General features: G+C 37.5%; 1 protein-coding gene across 5 annotated transcripts in view; it reads left to right on the top strand.

The window, feature by feature from the left end:
- BRINP3 (BMP/retinoic acid inducible neural specific 3) overlaps window positions 1-25297 on the top strand; it is a 291595-nt gene extending 266298 nt beyond the window's left edge. For all 5 annotated transcript variants that reach the window (XM_048861076.2, XM_048861079.2, XM_048861078.2 and 2 more), the window contains one exon: window positions 23820-25297. In XM_048861076.2, coding sequence (XP_048717033.1) covers window positions 23820-24936 — 1117 coding nt within the window. In that variant the 3' untranslated portion in view covers window positions 24937-25297. The remainder of the gene's footprint in view (window positions 1-23819) is intronic.
- Window positions 25298-25537: the final 240 nt, after the last annotated feature.

Raw genomic sequence — 25537 nt, 5'->3', positions numbered from 1 at the left:
GCTGTCCGAGGTGAGCACTGCCCAGTTCCGGCACCCCGAAACCCCTCCTGCACCCTAACCACCTGCCTGAGCTCCCTCTCTCACCAAACTCCCTCCCTCCATTGGTAAATATAACCCTTAGTTAACTGGAATTTTTTACTAGCCGGCACCCCTCCCTTTCCCCAACATGCCAGATAACAAAACTTTTACTGTACATACATTACTATTTAAATCGTACCTGTACATCCATTTCACAACAATATTAAGGATCAGGGTGACACTGGCTTTCATTTAGGACCTCACATGACATTCTTTGGTGAACTAGAGTGAACAAACCAGAATCAGGATATTCCAATAGCCCCCTTGCCAGTTGGCATAAAGGGGTTCTTGGGTCACACCTGGACCCATTTGAAATCAATGGCAGTTTTAACATCATCAATAGGGCCAGGATTTCACCCATAGTACTTAGGCTAAATTCTAGGCAAGCAGGAAATTCAAAGTTAAGATGCTAACACCAATACTAAATTTCTTCCTATATCCCTATCCACCGTCCGTGTCAGTGATCCTATCCCCCTGCTATCTGAGTTTCTAGTTCAGAAAACCCACTCCCACCAGTCACCTATTACCTACATACTCTGTTATCTCACACAAAAAATTGAAAGCTGTCAACTTCGGGAATTAAGTAGTTTTCACTAACAGCGTTCATGCTGAAGTTCTACATTATTCTTGTTTTGGAGTAAAGAACTACTAGCATATGTTCCTGGCCTGTTCCTATGTTGCAACACAAGCATTTAAGGAGATATTTTTTCTGCATTTATACATACACTCTGACAATAGAGTTAAATGATTTCTATAATCACAGTACTGTAGGCCAAATATTGTGCTAGATTTGTTGGCTCCTGGATTTGCATTAAAAAGAAGATTTTGTGGTGCATTTTCTATTGTTGCTACTTCAGGATACATCTGGGTCTTAGAATCTGTGACCTGTCATCCAGATCCCCACTGAACTGCTGGTAATTTAGAGAAGACACGGTCAGTTATCAGGGAAGAATTACACAAATTAGAAATGGAAACAGCCTATGGTATTAGCCCATCAACCTCATATTTTGGCAAATACGGAATAGCTCCATGCAGTATATTGTCCAATTGTTTTTCCATACCCATATGAAGTGACTCAAATGAAAGGACTATCATCATTCTCTTTGGATCTTTCCCCCTCCCCCACTCCAAAATCTCACTTTTAGGAGATTATTTCCTAAATAATTTCCTAAAAGTTTTCCTTTGCTTAATTCAATTGTTCTTAGTTTATTCTCTTCAGACCTCCCTAAAATTAGTTTCTTCCTCCTTGAGGTTTTTATCCTTTCAACTGTCATATGTACAGACAGTTATCACATTCACAAATGTGCTAGTCATTGTTAAAACCAAGCTATGTTCATTTAGTTTCTTAATCTTTCCTCTTATTCCCTTATTAATCATATATGTTGCCTTTCCTTGAATTCCTTCCAATTTCTGGTATTGAGGTGCTCAGAATTGAAGCATTATTCTAAGTACAGTCTTACACTATATAGGAAGGGACTGAAGTTGACTTACCAGAGGAACTGGTTAAAAAGTTTCAAGTTTTCCAAACAAAAAGTGGGACACATTTTTGACCAAATAAATAAATGAATAAATAAAAAAATAATCACAAAACATTCCCATTTTTTTATTAACTCTACATACAAACTGGCAGTCACTAGAATTATTTCCCATGTTCTCTTTTTTTTTTTTTTTTTATTTGGCCAGTCTTATACCTCCTTAGTTCTCTGTGATTTTTATGAAATGATAACATTTCAGTCAGCTTATTAGTTATTTCCCTGGGTACCCCAAGAACCCTAAGGAGACATACCATCCAGACTTCTAATATGTCTTTCAAATGTAACTGAAACCAAATTTCACTTCTCATAATTATTTTAATTGCTTTTTCCCCCGTACCTATAAAGTCTGACCAAAAGCTCATTGAAGTTAATGAATAGACTTGCAGCTAAAATGAGCTTTGGCTCAAGCCCGTATAGAGGAAATCTTTATGAGTACCAAATTGTTCTCACCTCTTTGTTGTTAGTCCTTTAAAAAGGGAATTTAAGTAATCCAGCTGAGTGGTTTTCAGAAGACTTAGTTATTTTGTAATTCTTCTAATTTATTTTTTAGATCACCCTTCTTGTGTATACGTTCTTCCTCTCATACGTGGAAAAAGTCCTTCTAGTTCCCTTTAATTGTTATATTATTCTGCTTTTGCCAGTCTTAAACCATTCAGCCCTTATTTCCCTGTATAATTGCAGTACCTTGGACCATTAATAGAGTTACTGTGAAGGCTGTGGAAGAGTGCCTCAGACGTAAACCTCTTCAAATAAGTAGATGGTACTACAAAGCAGTTTGGTTTTGGCCTAGTGATAAAGTGATGGTTTAAATGTAACTTTGGTTTTATTGTAAACTGTGATAACTGCATGGACAGGTCTAAAATTGACTTGGGTATGACTATTCCTTGACACAAAACTAGGAACAGGGAAAATGCCTGGTCATGAGAATAACTGGATACACAAATTACTGTGGTTAAACCCACAAATCTTTAAATGAAATTTTATGTCTGAGGACAATTACTCAGTTTAGCAGAAATCTCAATATAACGTACTGCATACTGTATCAACCAACCCTACATATTTTGAGTAGAAAGACATGATGCTGAAGACACATATCAGGATCAAGGTGTGCATCTGGTGTATATTTATGCACTTTCAAGTTACACTTTCGCAAAAGAGCATATTAAAGGGTGATGTTAAATGCCATGCTCATCAGAAGGGGAAATTCTGAACTTTCCAGGAAGTTTACACATCAGATGCAACTTCGTATAATCAATAAGGATCAATAATGGGAGTCTGTTATTAAGAAGATAAGAACATGCCATGATAATTTAGCAAGCAGCTGCTCCTTATCTGACTGATGTGATAGTTTGATAAGCTAAATTCTAAATAATGAAAACTACCTTTTTAAGGTTGAAGTATCTTTTAATCTGAAACTTTGCGTAACTTGTGGCTGTACCATTCTACTAGATCTGAGATGACCAAACTGATCAATAAGAACATAAGAACGGCCATACTGGGTCAGTCCAATGCTCCATCTAGCCCAGTATCCTGTCTCCAACAGTGGCCAGTAACAGAGCTTCTTGGTGAATGTACAGAACAAGGCAGTTGAAGTGATCCACCCTTGTCTTCCTCTCCCAGCTTCTGGCAGTCAGAGATTTAGGATTGCCCTGAGTATAGGGATGGTATTCCTGACCACTTTGTCTAAAAACCATTGATTGACCTATCTTCCATTAACTTATCTGGAATCATAGAAATGTAAGATTGGAAGGGACCTTTATAGGTCATCTAGTACAGTTCCTTGCATTGAGGCAGGACTAAGTATTATCTAGACCATTTCTGACAGATCTTTGTCTAACCTGTTCTTAAAAACCTCAGACAAAAAACAAACAAAGAGAGAGATTCCACAACCTCTCTAGGTAATTTGTTTCAGTGCTTAACTACCCTTACAGTTAGGAAGTTTTTCCTCATGTCCAACCTAAATCTCCCTTGCTATAATTTAAGCCCATTGCCTCTTCTCCTATCCTAAATGATTAAGAACAATATATCTCCTCTTTATAACAACCTTTATGTACTTGAAGACTATGTCCCCCGAGTTTCCTCTTCTCTAGACCAAACAAATCCATTTTTTCAATCTTTTCTTATAGATCATGTTTTCTAGACTTTTAATAATTTTTGTTTCTCTCCTCTGGACTTTCTCCAATTTGTCCACAACTTTACGGAAGTGTATTACCCAGAACTGGATACAATACTTCAATTAAGGCCATATCAGTGCTGAGTAGAATGGAAGAATTAATTCTCCGTTCTTGCTTACAGCATTTCTATAAATACATCCCAGAATTATATCCACTACTTTTTGCAACTTTTTTTTACATTGTGATCCATTATAACCCCCCCCCGCCCCCCTCCCAATCCTTTTCTGCAGTAATCCTTCCTTGGCAGTCGTTTCCCATTTTGTATTTGTGCAATTGATCGTTCCTTTTTAAGTGTAGTACTTTCCATTTGTCCTTGTTTAGTTTCATCCTATTTATTTTAGACTATTTTACCAGTATGCCAAGATCATTTTGAATTTTAATCCTATCCTCCAAAGCGCTTGTGACTCCTTCCAGTGTGGTAACATCTGCAAACTTTATAAGTGTACTCTCTATGACATTATTCAAATTGTTTATGAGATAATTGAAGAGAACCACACCAGGACAGATTCCTGCAGGACCCCACTCAATATGGCCTTCCAGCTTGATTGTGAACCATTTGTAACTACACTCTGAATACGTTTTCCAAACAGTTGTGCACCCACCTTATAGTAGGTTGATCTAAGCTGTATTTCTCCAGTTTGTTTATGGGGTCATGTGGGGCAGTATCAAACACCTTATTAAAGTTGAGTTATATAACACTGACTACTTCTCCCCCATTCTCACCCCCCCCCACATCCCACAAGGTGAGTTACCTTGTCAAAGGAGGATATTAGGTTGGTTTGACATGATTTGTTCTCAACAAATCCATGTTGACTTATTTTATATTCTTATAGGTGTTTACACATTGATTGATTGATTGATTGATTATTGGCTCCATTATCTTTCAGGGTACCCAGACTATAGAATTGTCCTTATTCCTCTTTTTATAGATAGGTCCTATATTTTCCCTTTTCCAGTCCTCTGGGATCTCTCCCATCATTGATAATCACTAATGGCTCAGATATCTCTACAGCTAGGCCTTAAGTAGTCTAGGATGTATTTCATCAGGCCCTGCTGACCTGAAGACACCTAATTTGTATAAGTAATTCTTAACTTGTTCTTTTCCTATTTTAGCCGTAGATCAAATTCTTTTTTTTTAACCTAGTTATACTTTTCACCATCACACCAGCTCATGGCAATGAGTTCCACAGATTAATTGTAAGTTGTCTGAGAAAGTACAACTCTTGTTTGTATTAAACCTGCTGCCTATTAATTTCCCCTGGCTTGTATTGAGGAAAAGGGTAAATAACATGTCTCTACTCACTTTTCCCACACCATTCCTGATTTTATAGAAGTCTATCATTTCCCCCCCCCCCTTACTTCTCTCTTTTCTAAGCTGTACAGTCCTAATCTTCTTTAGTTTCTCCTTGTATGGAAGCCATTCCATATCCTTGATAATCTCTGTTGCCCTTCTCTGAATCTTTTCCAGTTCCACTAGATCTTTGTGAGATGGGGTAACCACAACTGGACTCAGTATTCAAGGTGTGGGCACATCATGGTTTCTATACCTTTCATTATAGATCCTAACATTCTGTTAGCCTTTTTGACTGTTGCTGTGCATTGAGGTGGAGCTTTTAGAATACTATCCACAGTGGTCCAAGATCTCTTCCTTGAGTGGTGACAGCAAATTTAGAACCCATTGTTTTATATGTGTAGTTGGGATTATTTTTTCCAATGTGTATTACTTTGAATTTATCAATACAAAGACTTAATTATTGTTTTGTAATACCATTAAGGCCACAGGGAAATTAAAGTGGGCATATGTTATGGGGTGAAGTGTAAAGGATTTCAGCAGCACAGAGAAGTTGGGTTGGGGACAGTGGACATAGGGTGGCATGAACATTTGGATAAATGTGAAGTTTTTTAATAGGAGAGTATGGAAGGATTTTGGAAGCTGGGAGCATGGTCAGTTTGAAAAAGTTGTGCAATAACAGTAGGTTCTAGGAAGGGGGATAGGGACTGCAATCAAGTTGTGGGATAAGGAACTCTGGCTGGAATGAACAGTGGCTGGAGTGAAGGTTGGAAGGATCATCTCACATGTCTCCAAAACCCCCGCAACCCCTGTGACTTTCTTCATCTCCAAACCATCTTACCTATTCATTTGTAGCATCCCTACTCTGATTTACAAATCTTATGCTAAACCTTAGCTAGTGCTTCCCTTTTGAATGGATAAGTAGTATGAGCTCTGGATGTTTTAAATCTCAAATGAGACCAGGATTCAGAGTGTCCTGGAATATCCAACAGTTCAAAGCAGAAGCACTATGCAGGGGCCCAGCTGGCTATGTTTCTGCAGTTGAGATTTACATACACCCAAGCACAGCCCTCTCTTCCAAAAAGCTATTTGGTTATCCCTCAATTAGAAGCAGTTCCACGGGGACAACAAGAGTGGCTCTGCTGGTCATCCGTACACATTTTGTCACCTCTAGTATAACATGAATATGTAGGTATTTTCTGATTACATTCCCTGATTAGCTTAGAAGACATTTATCAGATCCAGTAAGTGCCATTAGCACACTGCTGATTAACATGCTAGAATTTTATTTAAATACCTGCATTTCCTCGATTTTGGAATAAAACTCTGCAGCATGTATCTGTTCCTTTAATTGCCTAAGGGGTTGATAATAGGATCCCTAGCCTTGCACCTCTATCCTGCTAATGCAAATTAAATCCTGGTTGTTAATTATCAGATATTACCACCTGGTGGCTGATTTGGAATGAGTTGGTAGTCTCAGTCTAGCTCCTAAAGGACAAACATCCACACCACAAGTCCACCACCTGATTTATGGGCAATTAATCTCCCTATCAGCAGTTTCAGGGCAGAAACAAAGAACATGGAGATTTCTGTACTCATCTCTTATGGATGTGGTTAAGGCAGATCAAGTTTAGGACATTTTAGAGAAGCTTGTGCTGCAATTGCCTTTGCTGTTCCTGTTCTGTGGATTCATACTGGATTTTAGTCTGCCCCTTCAAAAAATGTAGTAATGGGTGTTTTACTGCCCACCCATTTCTTGTTAAATTGTCTGTTTTTTACTCAGCATCTGCCTCACTGAGCTGCTAGTGAACCATCTGATGTACAGCAGATGTTAAGTACTCAGCAAGCTGGAGAGGGAGGCAAAAGTGTCACATCATGATTAAATACTTGCTACAGTTATTACATACTGTGTTCCATTTTTATGGTTAATATTTGTGTGTGTACTGGGGAAGCATTAAGACCTATTTTGTATTTTACTTAAAATGCTATTGTCCAAATAAATTTATTTTCTGTTTGTATCACTGTCATATAATTAGAAAGCGGTAGCAAGTGATTATTTTTTTAAGACACAGTAGAGAAATAAATAATTAAGGAAACATTTGATAAGTGTGCAATGGAATATAAATTCACATTCAATCATTTTATTTAATTGTCACTAAATTGCTAAGTACAAATAGTTAATATTTGTAAATTGCATTGAGACATTTATAGAGATAACTTGAACCAGAATCTCAGCTGGCGATAACTGGTGTAACTTCTTTGACTTCATTGGAATTATCCTATTTTACACCAGTGAGCATCTGGCCCTTAATCTTTTTGTAGGTCACTCATGAGTTTGGTCAGACATACACTGGTATAAATTCACCATGTGGTTTCCCTGATTGAAACCACTGTAGCACATTGCATAGGACACATAGCAACAGAAAGTCCATTTGGAAGTTGACTGTGGTGGCACACTCCAGTCAAAACAGCCTAAAAAATGGTGACAAATTTTGGGGAAGGGTGAAAGGCTGAGGAAAGTACCAGTTTAGTGCATCCCTTGCTCATGCTCCATCAGCTGGTCTCCTACTGAGTCCTGACTATGATTTGAAGATATCTTTCCTGGCGCAACCCTCAAGGGAGAGTGACAGTTCAACTATTCCCTGTTCTTGACCAGCAGTGAATCTTTAGTTGGAAGCAGCAATCCTTGCTCTATCAGGCAACTGCAGTTTGTACCTTTCTGGATCACTGTAGCCCAGCATCTTTTTGAAATAGTGTCTAAAACGGAAGGTAAAACCGTACTGTTGTTACTTGCATTGAACACATACATACAGAAAAAAATGCATATACATGGACTTTTATATCTACATCATTAGTTTTGTGATTCTGTGCACACAGACAGAAACACACACACAGAAAAAAAAAGGTCAATACTTTTTATAGGCTCTTCCTGCTTACCCACTGGACAGAGCCTATATAGTATAGAATCACATTCTATCTGATTACCCACCCAGCTCTCCTAAGGTTTACAATTCAGAATTCATCATCTGCCTCAAGAAAATCTATTCCAATTGAAAACATGTAAGAAAGATCATCAGATTTCAGAACAGGTTTGTTTTTCAGTCCCCTCTGCTGCAATAATCGAACAAGAGTTACACAGTAAATCAAATACACCGCTACTTTTGGGAAGAAAATAAACAAAAACTGAGTAGAATTTTCTAAAATATTCTGACTGCTAAACAAAACCACAAAATGTGTTTAGAATATATGGTTTGTAATCATACCCTAGGTTCAAAAAAGAATTAGATAAGTTCCAGGAGGATAGGTTCACCAATGGCTATAGCCAAGATGGACAGGGATGCAACCTTATGCTCCGGGTGTTCCTAAACCTCCATCTGCCAGAAAATGGGATTGGATGACAGGGGATGGATCACTCAAAAGTGCCCTGTTATGTTTATACCCTGTGAAACACTGGCACTGGCCACTGTTTGAAGACAGGACTTGATGGACCATTGGTAAGGCCAGTATGGCTGTTCTTACATTCTTAATCATTCTGGGGAGACCATCTCCCCAGTACCAGTATACTGGAGGTCACCTCCATAGAAAGAAGCCAGCTATCTCTATAGCAACTTTCCCTTTGTCTTCGACTCTGTGGCAGATGCTACAAAGGGATCTCCACTGCAAAGGTGTGGCAAGGAATAGTTCTGGGGAAAAGGCACATTGGCCCTTCTTCTCCAGCATTGGTAAATCAGCCCAAAAGTTTAAGGCAGACTGGAACCCCCTGTGTACTGTAGGATTCCTCTTTCCCCTTTATTTTGTGATAATTCTGGGGGCAGCAGGACATCCTTAGCAGTGCAGTTCAGGAGCATGAAGATGTGGAGCCAGTGCAAAGTCACAGGGCCTCTGGGCAGATGGCCCTGTGCCTCCTGCTGATACACCCAGAATCACACTCAGATTGTGGGACCCAACACATTTGGTAGGTAACACCTGGCTTCTAGCAAAGGCTCCCTGTCTTGAAAGAACTTTGTTGAGTTTTTCTCCTTCCAGGAAAACTTTACAGGTAGATGTACTGACTCCAAGTTCTTGTTATCCATAGAAGTGTTTATTGCAAGATAGTGCTGAAGCACAATGCAGGAACAACATAAGAAAGCACTGGGCTGCCCACACTATACTTTCTCCACAAAGAGGAGAATGCACAAGGCTGAGAATTCTCTAAATCTATTCAAAGAAATATAAAGTTTATTTTTGTAAAAGTGAAGAATTCAGAAGTTGTGTAACAGAAGTAAGTAATTTCTCACGGACTAATGGTTCAGACACATCCTTTCCATAAGGAAATGCCAAAAATACAATTTGTCACGAGCAAATTTAACATTTGAAAGGATTTGTAAATGGTATCATACATCACAAAGCAAGACTGTATCCGTGTTTCTGGATAAAATAAGTGAATTAGTCTGGGCAGGACAGAAAGTCATTTGTAGAAGAAATGCTCAATATAATTTAAAACATTTTAATAAAGTGAATTTAGGACTCTTGTTTTTTAAGTAGGATGCAGTAAATAATAGTTCTTGATAATGTTTTATGGCAAACTACCATTTACTCAGGAATGGTCAAATTGGGAGACTTTATGCATTTGAAGCTTGATCTGAAGTCCATTGAAGTCAATGAAAAGGTGTCCATTGATTTCAGTAGACTTTGGTCACGTCCTATATTGCAGTAGTATTACTTCATCACCTGACTTTCACACTTGAAAACCAAACACACATTACTTCTAAAATTGGTCTCCAGGTTGAAATAATAATGACAGCCTGTCATAAAATGTAGTGCAGTGTATTGTAAAGCACTTTCAGTGCTGTCTAATGCACCAGTTATTTTTATAGTAATTATAACTGTTAAGCACTGACAGCATGCTTGAGACAGTACAAGACATAAAGGACCCGAAAGTGGTACTCCTACTCAGTAAGTAAGATAAGTTGGTGAGGGTTCAGACAGCCACCAGAATGATTAAAGGATTATAAATAATGCTTTATATTACACTCAAGAAGCTCAATATTTTAGTTTAATTATGGGACAGTTAAGGAGTGACTTGATCAGAGTACCTATATAAGTACCTACATAGGAAACAAATATTTGATAATGGGCTCTTCTATATAGCAAAGATGTAACACAATCAAATGACTGGCCATTGAACCTAAATAAATTCAGACTGTAAATAAGGCATACATTTAACTGTGAGGGTAATTAACAATTGCAACAATTTACCAATGGTCATGATTGATTCTCCTCACTGGAAATTTTTAAAATCAAGCATTTTTTCCCTAAAAGATATACTCTAGGAATTATTGTGGGGGAATTCTGTTGCCTGTGTTATACAGGAGGTCAGACTATGTGATCACAATGGTCCCTTCTAGTTTTGGAATCTAGGAATAAGTAGGTCCTCACTTATTGACTAGTCCCATTTTAACCAGTGGGAATGACAGTGTTTACTGAATAAGATGGCACAATTGGTCCAAAAAGCAGACACTCCCTTAGTGATGTGGCCACAGACTTAAAAAAAAAAAGCTGATGGAAAGCAGTAGTGGGAAAGCATTAGTCTTGAGCGGAACAGTAACAGCCTAGTAAACAAAAAAAGACAGGTGTGATCTATAGTGTCACCCAAGAGCATACAATCTAAGGGTAAATGGGTCAGTTCCCATTGATGTGAATGTGAGTTCTGCTACTGGTGTAAGTGGGGCCAGATTTCACTCCAAAAGATTAATGAAATGGGATATGCTCTGAAGCCACAAGGAACTTTGAATGGTATGTTTTCCCCATTTCTTGTGGTCATGGCTGAAGATGTGAGTCTGGAATGTGGAGAGAAGTGAGTCTTGAATATGGAGAGGGTAGTGTTTTGGTGAACTGGTCCTGGGAGGACATTCCATGAGGAGTTAGCATCAGTAAATGAAGAGGGGGGATGGTGCTTTGAGGCTGGTATCACTGACAGAGTAAGGGAGGGGACAAGAGACAACCATGCTGGAGCAGAGCTGGGAAGAACTTTAAAAATATAAAAAAATATATAAACAATGTAGTTGGACAGGGGAATCCAGTGGAGGGAATCCAGTACAAAGTTCCATTGTCTGAATGGCAGGTAAGGAAAGTAGTTATCTGAGCAAAGTGATACTCCGGTGTGGCTCCATGTGCCAAGTACACTGAACTTCACAGTACGTTCCCACATTCTACCCTTGTAGGATGGCCACAGCAGTATTATTAAAGATGGAAAGGAAATTGGGTCCCATTAAGATCCAAAATGGACATAAAGCAATTGAAAGACAGTTTATGAGATGTACTTAAATTTCCCCATACAGAGCTGTTCAATTTAACAGTATTTCTGGAAGTGCCCAGTATAACATAGATGATACTTCTTGACTTGGAATATCAGTCACATGTGGAAAGTTTTCAATTAATTGAAGAAGCTGTTGTGGGAGTATTAAAAGGGGTATTAAAAAGTTTAGTGTTTCATAAATATAGTGTTATCATAAACTTGTTTCATTTAGTGAAACAAGGAAAGCATAAAATTTAGACCTTGGATTGCTAATGAAACAAAGACATCTGGGGCCCTGTGAAAGAGTGCACTGTCCACTACTGCATCTTCTCATGGCTGGAAATGAGTTCACATGCTCTCCCATCTCTAATGCCCCCTGCCAAAGGTCACTCTGGCTCTGCAGTAATGTCTTTTCCTGTAACTCAGCCATCCAGTAATCCAGGTCATGATTTAAGTCCACCCCTTCCAGGGTAAGTCCAACAAATAAAAGTCCTTACAAAGAGAGCTTTGACCCCCAACCCCAGGCCCCGTTGTCCTCACACCCTCTTTCAGGGCTTTCCATCATTCCTATCTCCTTTTCTGGCCTCACACCACCTTGTCAGTGGCTAGTAGGGGAACTCAGTCCCACTCCCCTACGGTAGGTTCCAGTCCAGTGACCCTATAACTAGCGACTGAGGACTGCTCCATCCCCAACTAATTTTTGATACTTCTCTGGACTTCTTCCTACCCAACTTTTCTTAACATAGAAAATCTGTGAAGCAAAATGCCTAACTCTTCTTTCAGGGCTGGAACCATCAGGGTCTACCCCTGATTTACCCCAACAAAATCCCAGCATACAAATATATAGTTAAACCCACTTCCACTCACCTTGGGCTTGAACTTTCTTCTTTCTTGAGCTTCCTTTACTCTACTTCTCAATCAAACATCTCCCAGGACTCTCCACTGGAAATCTGGTTCCTGCCCTTTTATCAGCCTGCTCCATTCCCAGTGGCTGTCTCTCTCTCCTGGCCTCTTTCAAGAATTCTCTGTTTATAAGAGGATCCCAGGGCCAATTCTCTGCCGTGGGCTACCTTCCTGATCTCTCCACTCTCTAATTCCAGAGTGACTGCAGAGGTCCTTCCTCTCTTCCCTGCAGCCACCTTCTTTCTTTTTCTTTTTTTTTTTTCCAGTGGTGAAGCAGATTTAACTGAGTAGTCTGTAGCTGCCAACTATAATTCCTAAATACTTAGCAGTTTATATTCTCTCGCTCTGTCCTGAGTCCTTCAGGTAATGTAACAGAATCTTTCTAAAACTATCCCATTTCCCTGACGTGTTTACTAAATAACAATGTAACTTTTGTTACCTTAAGCTGTTTGAATTTTTCAGAAAGCTTTTCCCTTTATTTATCAAAGCCCCATACAAGGTGATCAGTTTTATCTTCCACCTTTTAGAGTGTACATTGTCTATCATTGTGTCTGTTCATTCAAAACAGATTTTTGTTTAAAGCACAATGTCCAGTTAGTACTCTAAACAACATCTGCTCATTTTTCCAAACCAGTCCCTGAAGTATATTGTTATCTTCAACTCTAGGGCACAATAAAAAAAAAAATCTTGTCTATTTTTCGTTAGTCCATTTATTTATGTATGTATTTATTTATTTATTTTACTGTTACTTTTTTAACATTTTTCTGTACTGGGCTTTTGAATTCCTGTTTACTCCAGGGTATTTCCATGTCAGTGTTTCAATTTCTTGAAGCATTTTTATCTGCTTTGTCCACCATTTCATTCTCTGCTGTTCTAATATACACTAGGGTCCAAGCTAATGCTACAGGTAACCCCATCTGTTTTTAGAAATATAATTTCATTGATTAAATCACAACATACTGAGATACCCTCTTTTATCACCTTAAAGCCTAAGACTGAATTTAAAAAAAGATAGCCACCTATCCTGGGTGTACATTCCTGATTTAATTTAATGCTACTGTATTGTTACTAGTTTGTCTGTTGGTACTATTTTAGATGTACTTATTCCACATTTTGATATACAATATGTTGTCCCTGTTCTTCCTGTTTTGTCTCATTTGGCCCCATCTGTCTATATTTGACAGAATTGACTCCACTTTTCATCTATAGACTGGCACACTTCAGTTTTCATACCTACTCTCTCTTTTTTACCCTTAAGTTTATAAATAAATCTAAATCCATGTTTGGACATATGACTTTCCGTCTACATCAAATTTTCCCATGACTAAAAGTTTTTATGCCATTTTGCTCTCCCTCGTCTTTCAACTTCTGCAGCCACATTTAACTTGAATGGCATGCGGAGTTCTAACGTCATGTGTTATAGTTTGCCTATCAAATTCCCAGCAACCCTCTTATGTTTGTTTGGTGTTTTCATTATTACAATTCCCATTAATTTTAGCCCAGAAAGTTAGATCCAGTGGTTTCAAGTTCTGATTTTGATGTTGATCCTAAAACTTGGCAGCCATAATCAATTACCAGCCTGATTATGGCTCTGTATATCAACAGCAATGCTTTCAGCTCCATTATCCAATTAGCCCAACAAGACTTTTATGTGGTTTAATCCTTCCTGTATATATATCTTTAACATAGTCTATATGATCTTTCCAAAGTAATTTAGCATCAAATATTACCTCTAGGAATTTAAACCTTTTAACTTTATCTATTTGTTCTCCATACAGATACAGTTTACATTCCTTTGTAACTTTCCTTTTTGTAAAGATCAGTCATTTGGTTTTGGCAATGAAGAACTTGATACCTCATGCAGTTCCCTAATCAGAGGTCTCTTGTAATGTTTTATTGATTCTCTTTTCTGCCACCTCAGTATTCCTGCTGCTTATCCACAGAGCACAATTATCTGAGAATAGATTGACCCCAGCACTTATTTGTTTTGGGAGATCATTTATCATATTAAATAAGGTCAGGCTGATAATACTTCCCTGTGGTGTACCATTTTTAATCTTAGCTATAGTCAACATAACTTTCCCAACTCCAATCTCCATGGTCCTGTTACTGAAAAAGTCCCTAATTCACCCATATATTCTTCCCCTTATTCCTAAATGTATCTACTTTGTACAAGCCTTCCCTCTATAGCATGTCATATGCCTTGTCAATATCTAGAAAGACAGCGATCATGAAACCTTTGTGACTCATTTTTTGTTTTGTATTTCAATTTCTAATTTATCAATGTGATCAATGGGTGCATTTTACACTCTTAAAACCAGACTGTACCTTAGCTATAATGTCACTGTTTTCCAAATAGACGATGAATCTTTCATTCACCATTCTCTCCATGATTTTAGCCAGACAGGATATAAGGTCAATAGATCTATAAACATCCACTTGTGCAGATAATTTGCCTGGTTTTTAAACTGGAATTACTACTACATGTTTACACCCTAGTGGTATCACTCCTTCCCCTCCCATATAGTTTGTTATATAATTCCAAGTGAACCCTCAAACTGCTTTCAAATAGATATTAAAATGTTGCATATATTATTTTTAGCTGGGGATGTATTCTTGCTGTTAGCAATAGCTTTCTCAAGCTCCCATTTACAAAACCATTCATTCAGTATAGTAGCTTCATGTTTACCCCACCTATATAGTAGATCATGATTCTCTTAAATGAATTGTCTTTTAATCTGGGGGAAAAGCTGCACTTTGATTTCATTATTACTCACTCCTCAGAAAGTTTCTGCTAAATGTCTGCTGTTTTGTTATCAGACCTTCTAACTATTGTGTCAGTCCCAAGAAAACAGGGGAAGTTACTACTCTTTGTCTTAATTCTATGCATTCTTCTAATTCGCCTGTATATTTCTGGTGTCTTGGTATCTTTATTTATCCACCTACGGTACTTCCTCCACCTGTCTTTCTTTTCTTTCTTTCTTTTTTTAAATAATTCTTTCGGCTGTTGTCTTACTTCTTCTATATTTCATTGGATCTTTACTATTCATTTTCTGTTTTTCTTTTTATAGACTTTGTTCCTTTCCTTAAGTGCCATTTTGCGGTCCTCATTCTATCATAGAACTGAGGTTTTAGTTTTGGGGTATTTCAGTATCTTAGGTATGGCTACCATAGCTGCTGCTATTAATCCCTGTATTACATTGGCATTGAAATTCTCTATGTCATCATAACTCACACAATGAATATTCAGAAATTCAGTACACTGAGTTGTAAATAGCTCTGAGTTAGCTTTTTTAAAACTCCCAGGTTGGTATTTTTCCATTAGTTTTCAAGGGCAAAGTAAGGTTGAAGGTATGGAGAAATGGTCACTCCCCATTCCTTCTTCCCTATTTATTTCCCAGTTGTATCTACTTGCAGTATCTGCTGTTATAATTGCCAGGTCTAAGCAAAAAAACTATCTTCTGCTTTAAATCTCTTTTGGGGTGTTGGTGTGCCATTGTTTAAAATCATTAGTTTGTTTTTAATGAAGTTTTCTAAGCATGTGCCATTCTTATCAGTTGTCTTACTGTCCCACAATTTATTATGACTATTTAGGTCACTGCATAAAATATGTGGTCTTTCTAGTAAGTCTGAGCATTCTAATTTCCTACGCAGGTTATAGATATTATAGATCTTTAAAGAAAAAAATCTCTTGTGAATTGGGATTACTTTACCTTCCACATCATTACTTTTTTGTTCTCTATGGCTTTGTAGTTTAGTCTATCCTTTATGAAAGTGCAAATGACTCCTCCTTGTCCTACTTTTCAGTCTTGTCTAAGTAACCTGTAAATTTAAAAGGAAGCTTTTTAACCAACCATGTTTCCTAGAGACATAGGATAGCTGGTTTAGTTTTCATTTCCAGGATGTTTTCTTTTAGTTCTTGCATGTGCTGTAAAACTGTGCACATTCCAACAAAAGATTGTGATCCCCATAGCAATCATATTTCACCCTTAACCTAATTTCAGATCACATAAATCTGATCTATTGACAGATTGTTAGTATACAAGATTTTTTCTGCTATCCTTCCTGTAATTTTCATTTTTTTCTGATTTTTCCATTTATGATGTGCAATTTATCATTTACATCATAAATGCAAAAAAACTTTTCTTTATTCTTTTTTTTCTCCACTACCAGTATACCATCACCTATTCCTTCCAATTTATCATATTTTAATAGAAGGAAGCTGTGTATGCAATTCCCCGTTTCCTATTCTGATTTTCTCTTCCTTCTCCACCTGATGTTTTGAGAGTCTTACAGCTTCCAGATAAAAAGTTAACAGTTTTTGCCTTTTGTATCTCCTTAACTCATCTTGCCACAATACATCCTTGCCTGTGGTTACCACTGCAGTTGCTACATTTGACCTCCACCCCCCTTCAATGCAATTGTCATAGGAATGCTCTTCCACACATTTATAATATCTCATTTTCACTTTAGAAACATTTGCTACATGCCTTTACCATTGGCACTTATAACAGTGTAGGGGTAGGGGAACATGTGGCTTGGCTCTAAAGATCTGAAACCCTAATATTACTTTCTCAGGTAGAGTCCCTTTCTGAAATGTAATCAGGACTGCTATAGATGACTTGCTTTTTCCTCCTTGTTTACTAATTAGTCACTAACACTTTTTCTTCTCCTATGCTTTCGGTATTTCATCATTGATCAGTTCTAATGGCACTCCATGTATCACCCGCTTTTTGCAGGATATATTTTAGTAGCTGGCAATTTATTTTAATTTTCCCAAGCATTTTAGTTTTTAAGCAGTTTAGCAGCCTGTTCTTTGTCTGACCATTCAACTAAAAATCCCCATCTTACAACCTCTTGGCTGTTAATATATCCCCTATGCTTTTTTTGATCTAGTTAGCTGCTTTCACAAACTGAATGGTACCTAATCTTATTGCTTTGGCAAGGGAATTTACAATTTTAACATTTTGGTTTATTACTTTCCCAAGCTTTGCTTTGTTGCTAATATCATCATGCTCTGATTCTACTCTTTTCTTTTTTTCCCTACTCCCTCTCTAACAGAATCTTCTTCTGATTTGGGGTCAGAAAATCTTCCATCATAATCCTGCCAAAAGCACTCTCCACACTCTAGCCGCCAGCCACCTTCTGCTCTCAAGTTCCTTAGTTTATAATCCTCTCCCAGACCCCATCCCCAGCTGGGCTTCATCCTCAGTTAAGCCTGGCCCACTCTCCAAGTGCAGCCCAGTATGTTAGTTGTTCTCAGGCCCATTTGAAGACTGTGTGGGATATATACCTTATCACAGGCCTCATCCTGTAAAGTGCTGGTTCCCCTCATTACTGCTTTCAATAGGAGGAGTTGAGGGATCTCAATAATCAGTACAATGCATATAACCAGCCCCTTCAAACTCAAGGGTTCACAAAACATACAGACATGAAAATCTGTTAGGCGATGCTATCATGGAACTGAAACCGTTTGTATGTTTTTTTTTCCCCTAAGCATAATTTGTTACACATTTTTAAAATTTCCTAATTATGACTAGAATCTAAATCATTTTTTTCCAGATGAGTTATTTAAATGACCATCTCTACTCCTAGAACGAGGACAAAAAATTCAGAATCACTGTCTAAAATGAGTGCAAATTTATGCATTACGGACTAGTAGGATAAATAAAGTATGGTTACTTCCCTTCCATGTAGATTTTTTTCACTTAATTTATTTCAGTAAAAGTAATATGACAACAGTGAACTAGGAAGTATAGTATTACTGCTTAATGCCAACGTTAAAGAGGTAAAGTAATACAAAGCAGTTAGTTTCATTCATGCAAATAACAAAGGAATCATACTGGTAAATATTCCTGGACCATTTGAGAGGTGAGTGGAAACAAGTCTGAGCGCTTGTCTACATTTGAAAGGCGACAGAAAGTAGCGCTGCAGCTCCATTGCTGCCGTGCGTCCCTGTAGACACTCCCTATGCTGACAGGAGGGAGTGTCCCATCAGCAGAGTTAATCCACCTCCGTGGACAGGTCAACAGAAAAATTGTGTCTGTCGACCTAGGGCTGCCTATACCAGGAGTTAGGTTGGCTTAACTATATCACTCAGAGGTGTGGATTTTTCACATTCCAGAGTGACGTAGTTGGGTTTTTAATGTGGACTAGGCTTCAGTGTAAGGAAAACTAAGAAAACTAAGAAAGTCCTCTTAGATATCCTTAGATTTACCCACATTCTCTAAGGGTTTGTCTACAAAGCCGACGTTAAAGTGCTGCCGGGGCAGTGCTTTACCTTGGCTGTGTAGTCGCGGCTCCAGTGCTGGGAGAGAGCTCTCCCAGTGCTGTAATAAAAACACCCCTGTGAGGGGAATAGCTCCCAGTGCTGGGAGCGTGGCTCCCTGCCCTGTAGCACTATCTACACCGCCACTTTACAGCACTGAAACTTGCATTGCTCAGGGGGGGTGTTTTTTCACACCCCCGAGCGAAGAAAGTTTCAGCGCTGTAAGTGGCAGCGTAGACAAGGCCTTCATCTTATTTAGACATTGTAGAAATCTTTAGACTCATACTCACCAAAGATAAACATGCAGGTCACCCTGTGGCATGTCATTTCTGAATTTGGCCTGCTGCGTTTACATTAAAAGGAGTCAAAAGGTTTTACTGATATGCCCAAGGGACAGAAGAGAGAAGTTCAGAAAAGAAAGTAACTAACAGGTGAGTGTAAGAGTGTCTGTTAAAAGTAGGCCATGCCCATACTTAGAGCTTCTTTGTGTGTGTTTGTTATGACAACATAGACTCCTTTCCAGTCACTCACACATTTGTGGGTGAGTGCCAATAGGAGTAAAGGTGTCTGAATAAAATGGAATCTAAGTTAGCATAACTAATTTATTGCCCCTGAATTTGGCCCACCCCCTTTAGAAGACCTAAGCACTGATGTTTGTTGTTTGGGCTGCATGTTAATATGTAGATAATTCTTTGAAATAGGCAAGAAACAAAATAATAAAGCGATATAACTGTATCTTAAGGTGTTAAAGGGATGCTATCAGGTACAATTAATTATTTTTTGAATTAAATTCCATTAGATTATTAACAATGATATCACTTTTGAAATCTTCACCTAACGTTATTTGTTATGTTAGCTTGCCTTTTGCTTTTTTGTTATTGTGGACATTGAAAACAGGGTAGTGATTTCCTTTTTGTTTATTGTCAATGAGACAATTCCTGCTCATCTCATTCACACAAGCAGTCTCGTTCACTGCAGTGTAATTACATCAGTTAGGAAGGTAAACAGGAGATGACCCACCACCTATTCCATTAGAAGTATTACATTGCTCACACAGGTGCAACTCTTCAGAGTACAGATAAGCTCATAAGACAAAGAAATGCTGAACAAAAAGGTTTGATTGTTAAAAGAAAATATACTGTTTTTTTTTTATACATAGTTTCATACAAGCACCTCTCTTGGTCATCACCTATTTTGTAAAATACACTTAAAATTTCAGATGAATTCTGAGCCACCACTTTTTGTTTGTTTATTTGTTGGCAGCATGAGGAATGCAGAAATGATAGATAATTTACATAAAACGATTGCTAACTCTGAGGTGATTTTAAATTAATATTAGCTCTCTGGAATTAGGATTCCACTCTGTTTTGCATGCACTTTTTTTAAGGAATTAGGTGATTAGAGGAAACAGAAGACAAAAAGGTAAAAGATTCATGAGAATTTTCTGACACAAATACACACAATGACTCAAAGCTCCATCTTTTCTTCCTTTTTTCAGTAAAACAATATTCAAAGTTTCAATTACAAATTTTTTATTAACATAGATTACCACTCCAATTATCAGAAACCTTTGCCTGAAATTAGGCTCCTAAATCAATACTTAGATGTCCAAAATAATTGGACAGCATGATGATTTATGTGAATAAAATAAGCCAGATTTGGCCTCTATTGCTGATGCCCTAAAACAGAAAAAGGAATCTTTACAATAATTCTGCAAATAACTGTCCTGCCACTTTTCAGAGTAGCAGCCGTGTTAGTCTGTATCCGCAAAAAGAATAGGAGTACTTGTGGCATCTTAGAGACTAACAAAGTTATTTTAAAATCCATGCCTGGATAATGGAGTTTCTCTTGTGCAAGAAGCTTTTTGTTCACATATTCTTATTTATGAACAAAACTTTTCAAAGAAACTGAACTTTCGTTGGGAACTGATAATGAGGGTTGTGCTGCTAGAATTCACGTTTGTAGATCAGATCAACCCCCATCAGGGTAAGTGCTTAAACTGGATACTGTAATTGTATAGTTCCAACTGTTACCAACAGGGCAGGCCTAATTTTTAAAGATTATTTAAAAGTAATGACATAGTCTAAAGATTTAAAGGGAGAAAAAATCTCTGGAGTTCCATGTTCTCTATCTTGTAGCTTTTGGAACTCTGGTTAGGATATTTCTCAGAGAGGCCCAAGCCATAAAGCTCTAGAAAAAGGCAGTAGTGAGGGACCTTTGAGATGAGACTTTCAATCCTTCAGCCAAGGACAGAATTTTATTAAGAAGATTTATTTCAGTAATGTGGCATCATTAATATAAATTACTATGTATATTCGTACACCATTATTTCCAGTGTAGTTAACGTATAGTAGCAAAGCAATCAACTCTTTTAGCTTTCACTAATGATACATAAAGGAAGTGCCTTCCAAAGATAGGAACAAAATGGGCAATAATTGGAGCACTATGTATTCTGTGATTCCATATCCATGTAATTTTCCACAGGAAATTTGCCCCCATCCCGCACCTCCCTTTGGTGAAGAACAGTATTTCCAAATCTTAGCTTTCATTTAAACAAACGTTGTTAGCCTTCTGCTGCAGGGCAAAATGCTGCACTACATGATTTGCCCAGTCTAACACAGAAAGTATATACTTGAGATGGGAACTGAAGCCAGAAGTTGAGATTGGAACTGAAGTCCCCATCTGTTGCCTTAACAACAAGGCCATCCTTTCGCTCTACTATAGGACCTCTCTTTAATTTGGGATACTTGAAAAGATGTATACCGATTTGTTATCTCCAGTTTTAAATGTTATAATGCCCAAATATTTAAAATAAGCTCATTTGTGTCTATCAGTATGAGGAGCCACATGATATCTCAGTAGTTCTGTTCCAGCAGAAACTGGAGACTATAATTGAGAAGTTAAAACTAGAACTGGCAGGGAATTTTTAACAGAAATTTTTTGGGTAGAAAATGCTTATTCATCTTAACTGAAACTTAGCAGGAAACTGTGAGTTTTGAGCAATTTCTTGTTTAAAAAAATGGAAAAAAGTTTCAAAATTGTCCAAATCTTGACATTTAAGTTAATTATAGTAAAAAAGCTCAACATTGAAACAAAGCATTTTGAAATTATCAAAATAAAACATTTTGATTGACCCTTAACCAAATTATTTTTCGATTGTCAGTTTCTGAAAATTGTTGAGATTTATATTTTTTGTCTTAATTTGGGACAGGAGGTTTAAAATAACCAATCTTTTCCCAATACAAAAAAGCCATGTCCCACCCAGCTCTAGTTGTAAATATGTCACAAAGCTACTCAAGGCTTTTGTAATGTTTACTTTTGAAACAGTCAGATAATACATACTATGAAGCAGTAATAATTAGAGCTGGTTATGAATTTTCCATTAAAATATATCTGCATGAAAATTTCAATTTTGCCATTTTTTTTAACCTTTCAGGTAAATAATTAAACAAAATATTTAATTTCATATCTGGCTGAGCCAAATCAGAACATTGTGGTTTGTTACATCAAATCAAAATATTTAGTTTTGGGTCAATTTGACAATAATCTGTGTCCACCTGAGCTGCCATGATGTCTTATGGAAGCTGTAGTTTAGATATCTCATGCTCCCATTTTCCTTTACAGATTGAGCTCCTTGGCTGGACTACATTCCCCATGGTGCACCACAGTCTTACCTCTGATTGGACTGCCACAGTGCTTCATGATGATGCATTATGGGAGATATTTTCTGGCTGTGTACCCAGCTCATAGGGTAGAATGGGGGACAAAAGGAACCTTAAATATAATTTTCATGAGGCACCATAGCAACACAGGCAGACACAGTTTAATGGTGAATGTACCCAAAACCTGAACATTTTAATTTGGTTCAATAAACCAAAATGTTTTGATTCAGGTTAATCAAAACTACAGCTTCCCTGAGGTACCACTGCAGTCCACATAGACACCGTTCAATTTTTAACTAAGCCAAACAAACCATTTTGCCTTTCCAAATTGAATTATTTTGTAACTTTCCATTCCATGCAAAGTTTCAATATTTTCACTTTTTGTCTTGATTTGGACAATAACAAATGCCATAATATTGGAATTTTCTGCAAGATGGAAATTCCAGTTTTTGACCAGCTCTAATAATAACATTCTTGCTTAATGTCTGCTTTCAACTAGATTCAAAGCACAAAGAATGCACTTTAGTCAACCATGTTTTTATTTTTTTTTAAATATGTTTCATGCACAAAGAGTTGTTATTCATGTAAAATATTGATATGCAATAAATGACATACAAAAAGAAAAAAGATCAAATAGCAAGGGTACAGGTTAACTTGTTTTTACTGTTTCAGACTGACACTTTTACAAAGCCAAATTTTGAGATCATATATGTTTCCAGTGTTAATGTTTATTTTATAGTTATGAGGAGAAACAAATTGTACAACGTCTTTAGCAACATTAGAAGAATGGAATTTGACATAGCAGCAACTAAAATGTGTTCTTCAAGCAATGCATCAATAAAACTAGCAAGCACAAAAGCTGAAAAATAGAAAAACAATGCAGATTATTTTTGCTCTGAGCCATTTCCAGATTCTGTTTGGTCATATTGTGTTTCTCTTGGAAACTGTCCCTTACCAGTCCAGTCAGGGGAAAATGAAAGACATATTCACCCATGCTTAACAATAGGAGTATACTGGTAGACGTGACTCAAATAATTCAGTCTGAATTTATTTTAATGTTTTCTCTTACCTGGTATTCCAGCTAAACGTTTGGTCTCTAAATCTCACTATCTGTAAATCACAGTACAAGAACAAGAAAGTTCAAAATATCATGTAAACCTCCAAAGACTACGTAACAAAGATGAAAGATGGTACACATCCACCCACACAAATAACAACTTAACTAGTAAAATAGCACCAAAATAAATAAATAAATAAATAAATAAAAATCCAGCCTGGATAGAGTACTAAAGTGAAGTCAGATGCAGAAAATTAGCTATTTACTTGACAGGGTTTCTTAGCAATGATGTGCAGTGAATAGAAAATATAAACCAATTGTCTTGTTACACCACTGAGTTTATGACGTAACATTCCTTTGTGATTTTTCATTATATTGGAAATTTATATATTCATTGATATCACTCCAGATGTCATCATCTGACATTTTAGAGATGTTTATACTGTCTGAATTTGCTGCCAATATCAGTTTTCTTTGTCTTTTTCAAAGTGAAAAAATACAAGGTTGTATTGATTGAATTCTGACAGCTTCTTTGTATTATTAATTATTATTGTTATTATTTTTATCTTTACAGATCGTCAATCTATTGGCTAAACCGCATCCAGTCCTTTCTGTACTGCAATGAAAATGGTCTTCTGGGAAGCTTTTCTGAAGAGACTCATTCGTGCACCTGCCCTAATGATCAGGTTGCCTGCAATGGATTCCTTCCCTGCATTGTGGGAGATGGCTCTGCATGCTTGACCTGTGCACCTGACAACCGCACCCGCTGTGGGAACTGTAATACCGGATACATGCTGAGCCAAGGGCTTTGCAAACCTGAAGTGGCAGACTCCACAGAGCACTACATTGGGTTTGAGACAGATCTTCAGGACCTGGAGATGAAGTATTTATTGCAAAAAACAGACCGGAGGATTGAAGTCCATGCCATTTTCATCAGCAATGACATGCGCCTCAATAGCTGGTTCGATCCCTCCTGGCGCAAACGGATGCTCCTTACCCTTAAGAGTAACAAGTACAAGTCTAGCTTGGTCCATATGATACTGGGTATCTCTCTTCAAATTTGCCTAACAAAAAACAGCACCTTGGAACCTGTTCTAGCTGTTTATGTCAACCCTTTTGGAGGCAGCCACTCTGAAAGCTGGTTCATGCCTGTGAATGAAAACAGTTTCCCAGACTGGGAGCGGACTAAGCTGGACTTACCTCTTCAGTGTTATAACTGGACGCTGACTCTAGGCAACAAATGGAAGACATTTTTTGAAACAGTACATATCTACTTGAGGAGTCGAATTAAGTCAAATGGTCCCAATGGCAATGAAAGCATCTACTATGAACCCCTGGAATTTATCGATCCTTCACGTAACCTAGGCTACATGAAAATCAACAACATCCAAGTGTTTGGCTACAGCATGCACTTTGACCCTGAAGCAATTCGGGACTTAATTTTGCAGCTGGACTACCCCTATACTCAGGGATCACAGGACTCAGCACTTTTGCAGCTATTAGAGATACGGGACCGTGTAAATAAACTCTCCCCGCCTGGCCAGCGTCGTCTAGACCTGTTCTCTTGCTTGCTACGTCATAGACTCAAACTATCTACCAGTGAGGTGGTGAGGATTCAATCCGCTTTGCAGGCCTTTAATGCCAAATTACCAAACACAGTGGATTATGACACAACCAAATTATGTAGTTAACCATCAATGTGAAGCACAATACAAAACCTTTAAGGAGTTTTTACAGTGCTTTTGTGGAACAGTTTATGTTTGGAAGAGTAAATTTAAATTGTCTTTTCAATATCTGTCTTATATCAGTCAATACCATTGGATGGCAATTTACACACATGAACTTGCTGACAATGAATATATTATACCTGCAGTTTTGGTTTATGAATGAAATAAATACTGACACCAGTCTAGAAGACATTCTACTTTTTACAATAAATTTCATTTGTAATTTTATATGTTCCGTGGCAATGCTTTTGTGCATTACATCCTCTAGAGGGAACATAAAACGATACCAATAAAATTTTGTAGCTGAACAGTTATTAAAAAGAAATGCTGTGGGATTCTTTTTTTCCTCCACAAAATAAGTAATATTCTTCATATACTTTTGTGTCTGCAGTGTATTAGAGGTGTGGGTGGGGAGGAGATAGTCACACATTATTTTTATATAAATCCTAGAAAAGCCAAAAAAATAGGAATCTTATATTATTCGTATGAGACACAAATCCAAATGTTCATGTCAAGGCAAACTGACATCTGTTGTTGATGGCTCACTTGTCCCTTCACCTGGGAG

The sequence above is a fragment of the Caretta caretta genome, chromosome 8 (assembly GCF_965140235.1).
Source record: "Caretta caretta isolate rCarCar2 chromosome 8, rCarCar1.hap1, whole genome shotgun sequence".
Lineage (NCBI taxonomy): Eukaryota > Metazoa > Chordata > Testudines > Cheloniidae > Caretta > Caretta caretta.
This window is presented reverse-complemented; position numbering and strand designations above follow the sequence as displayed.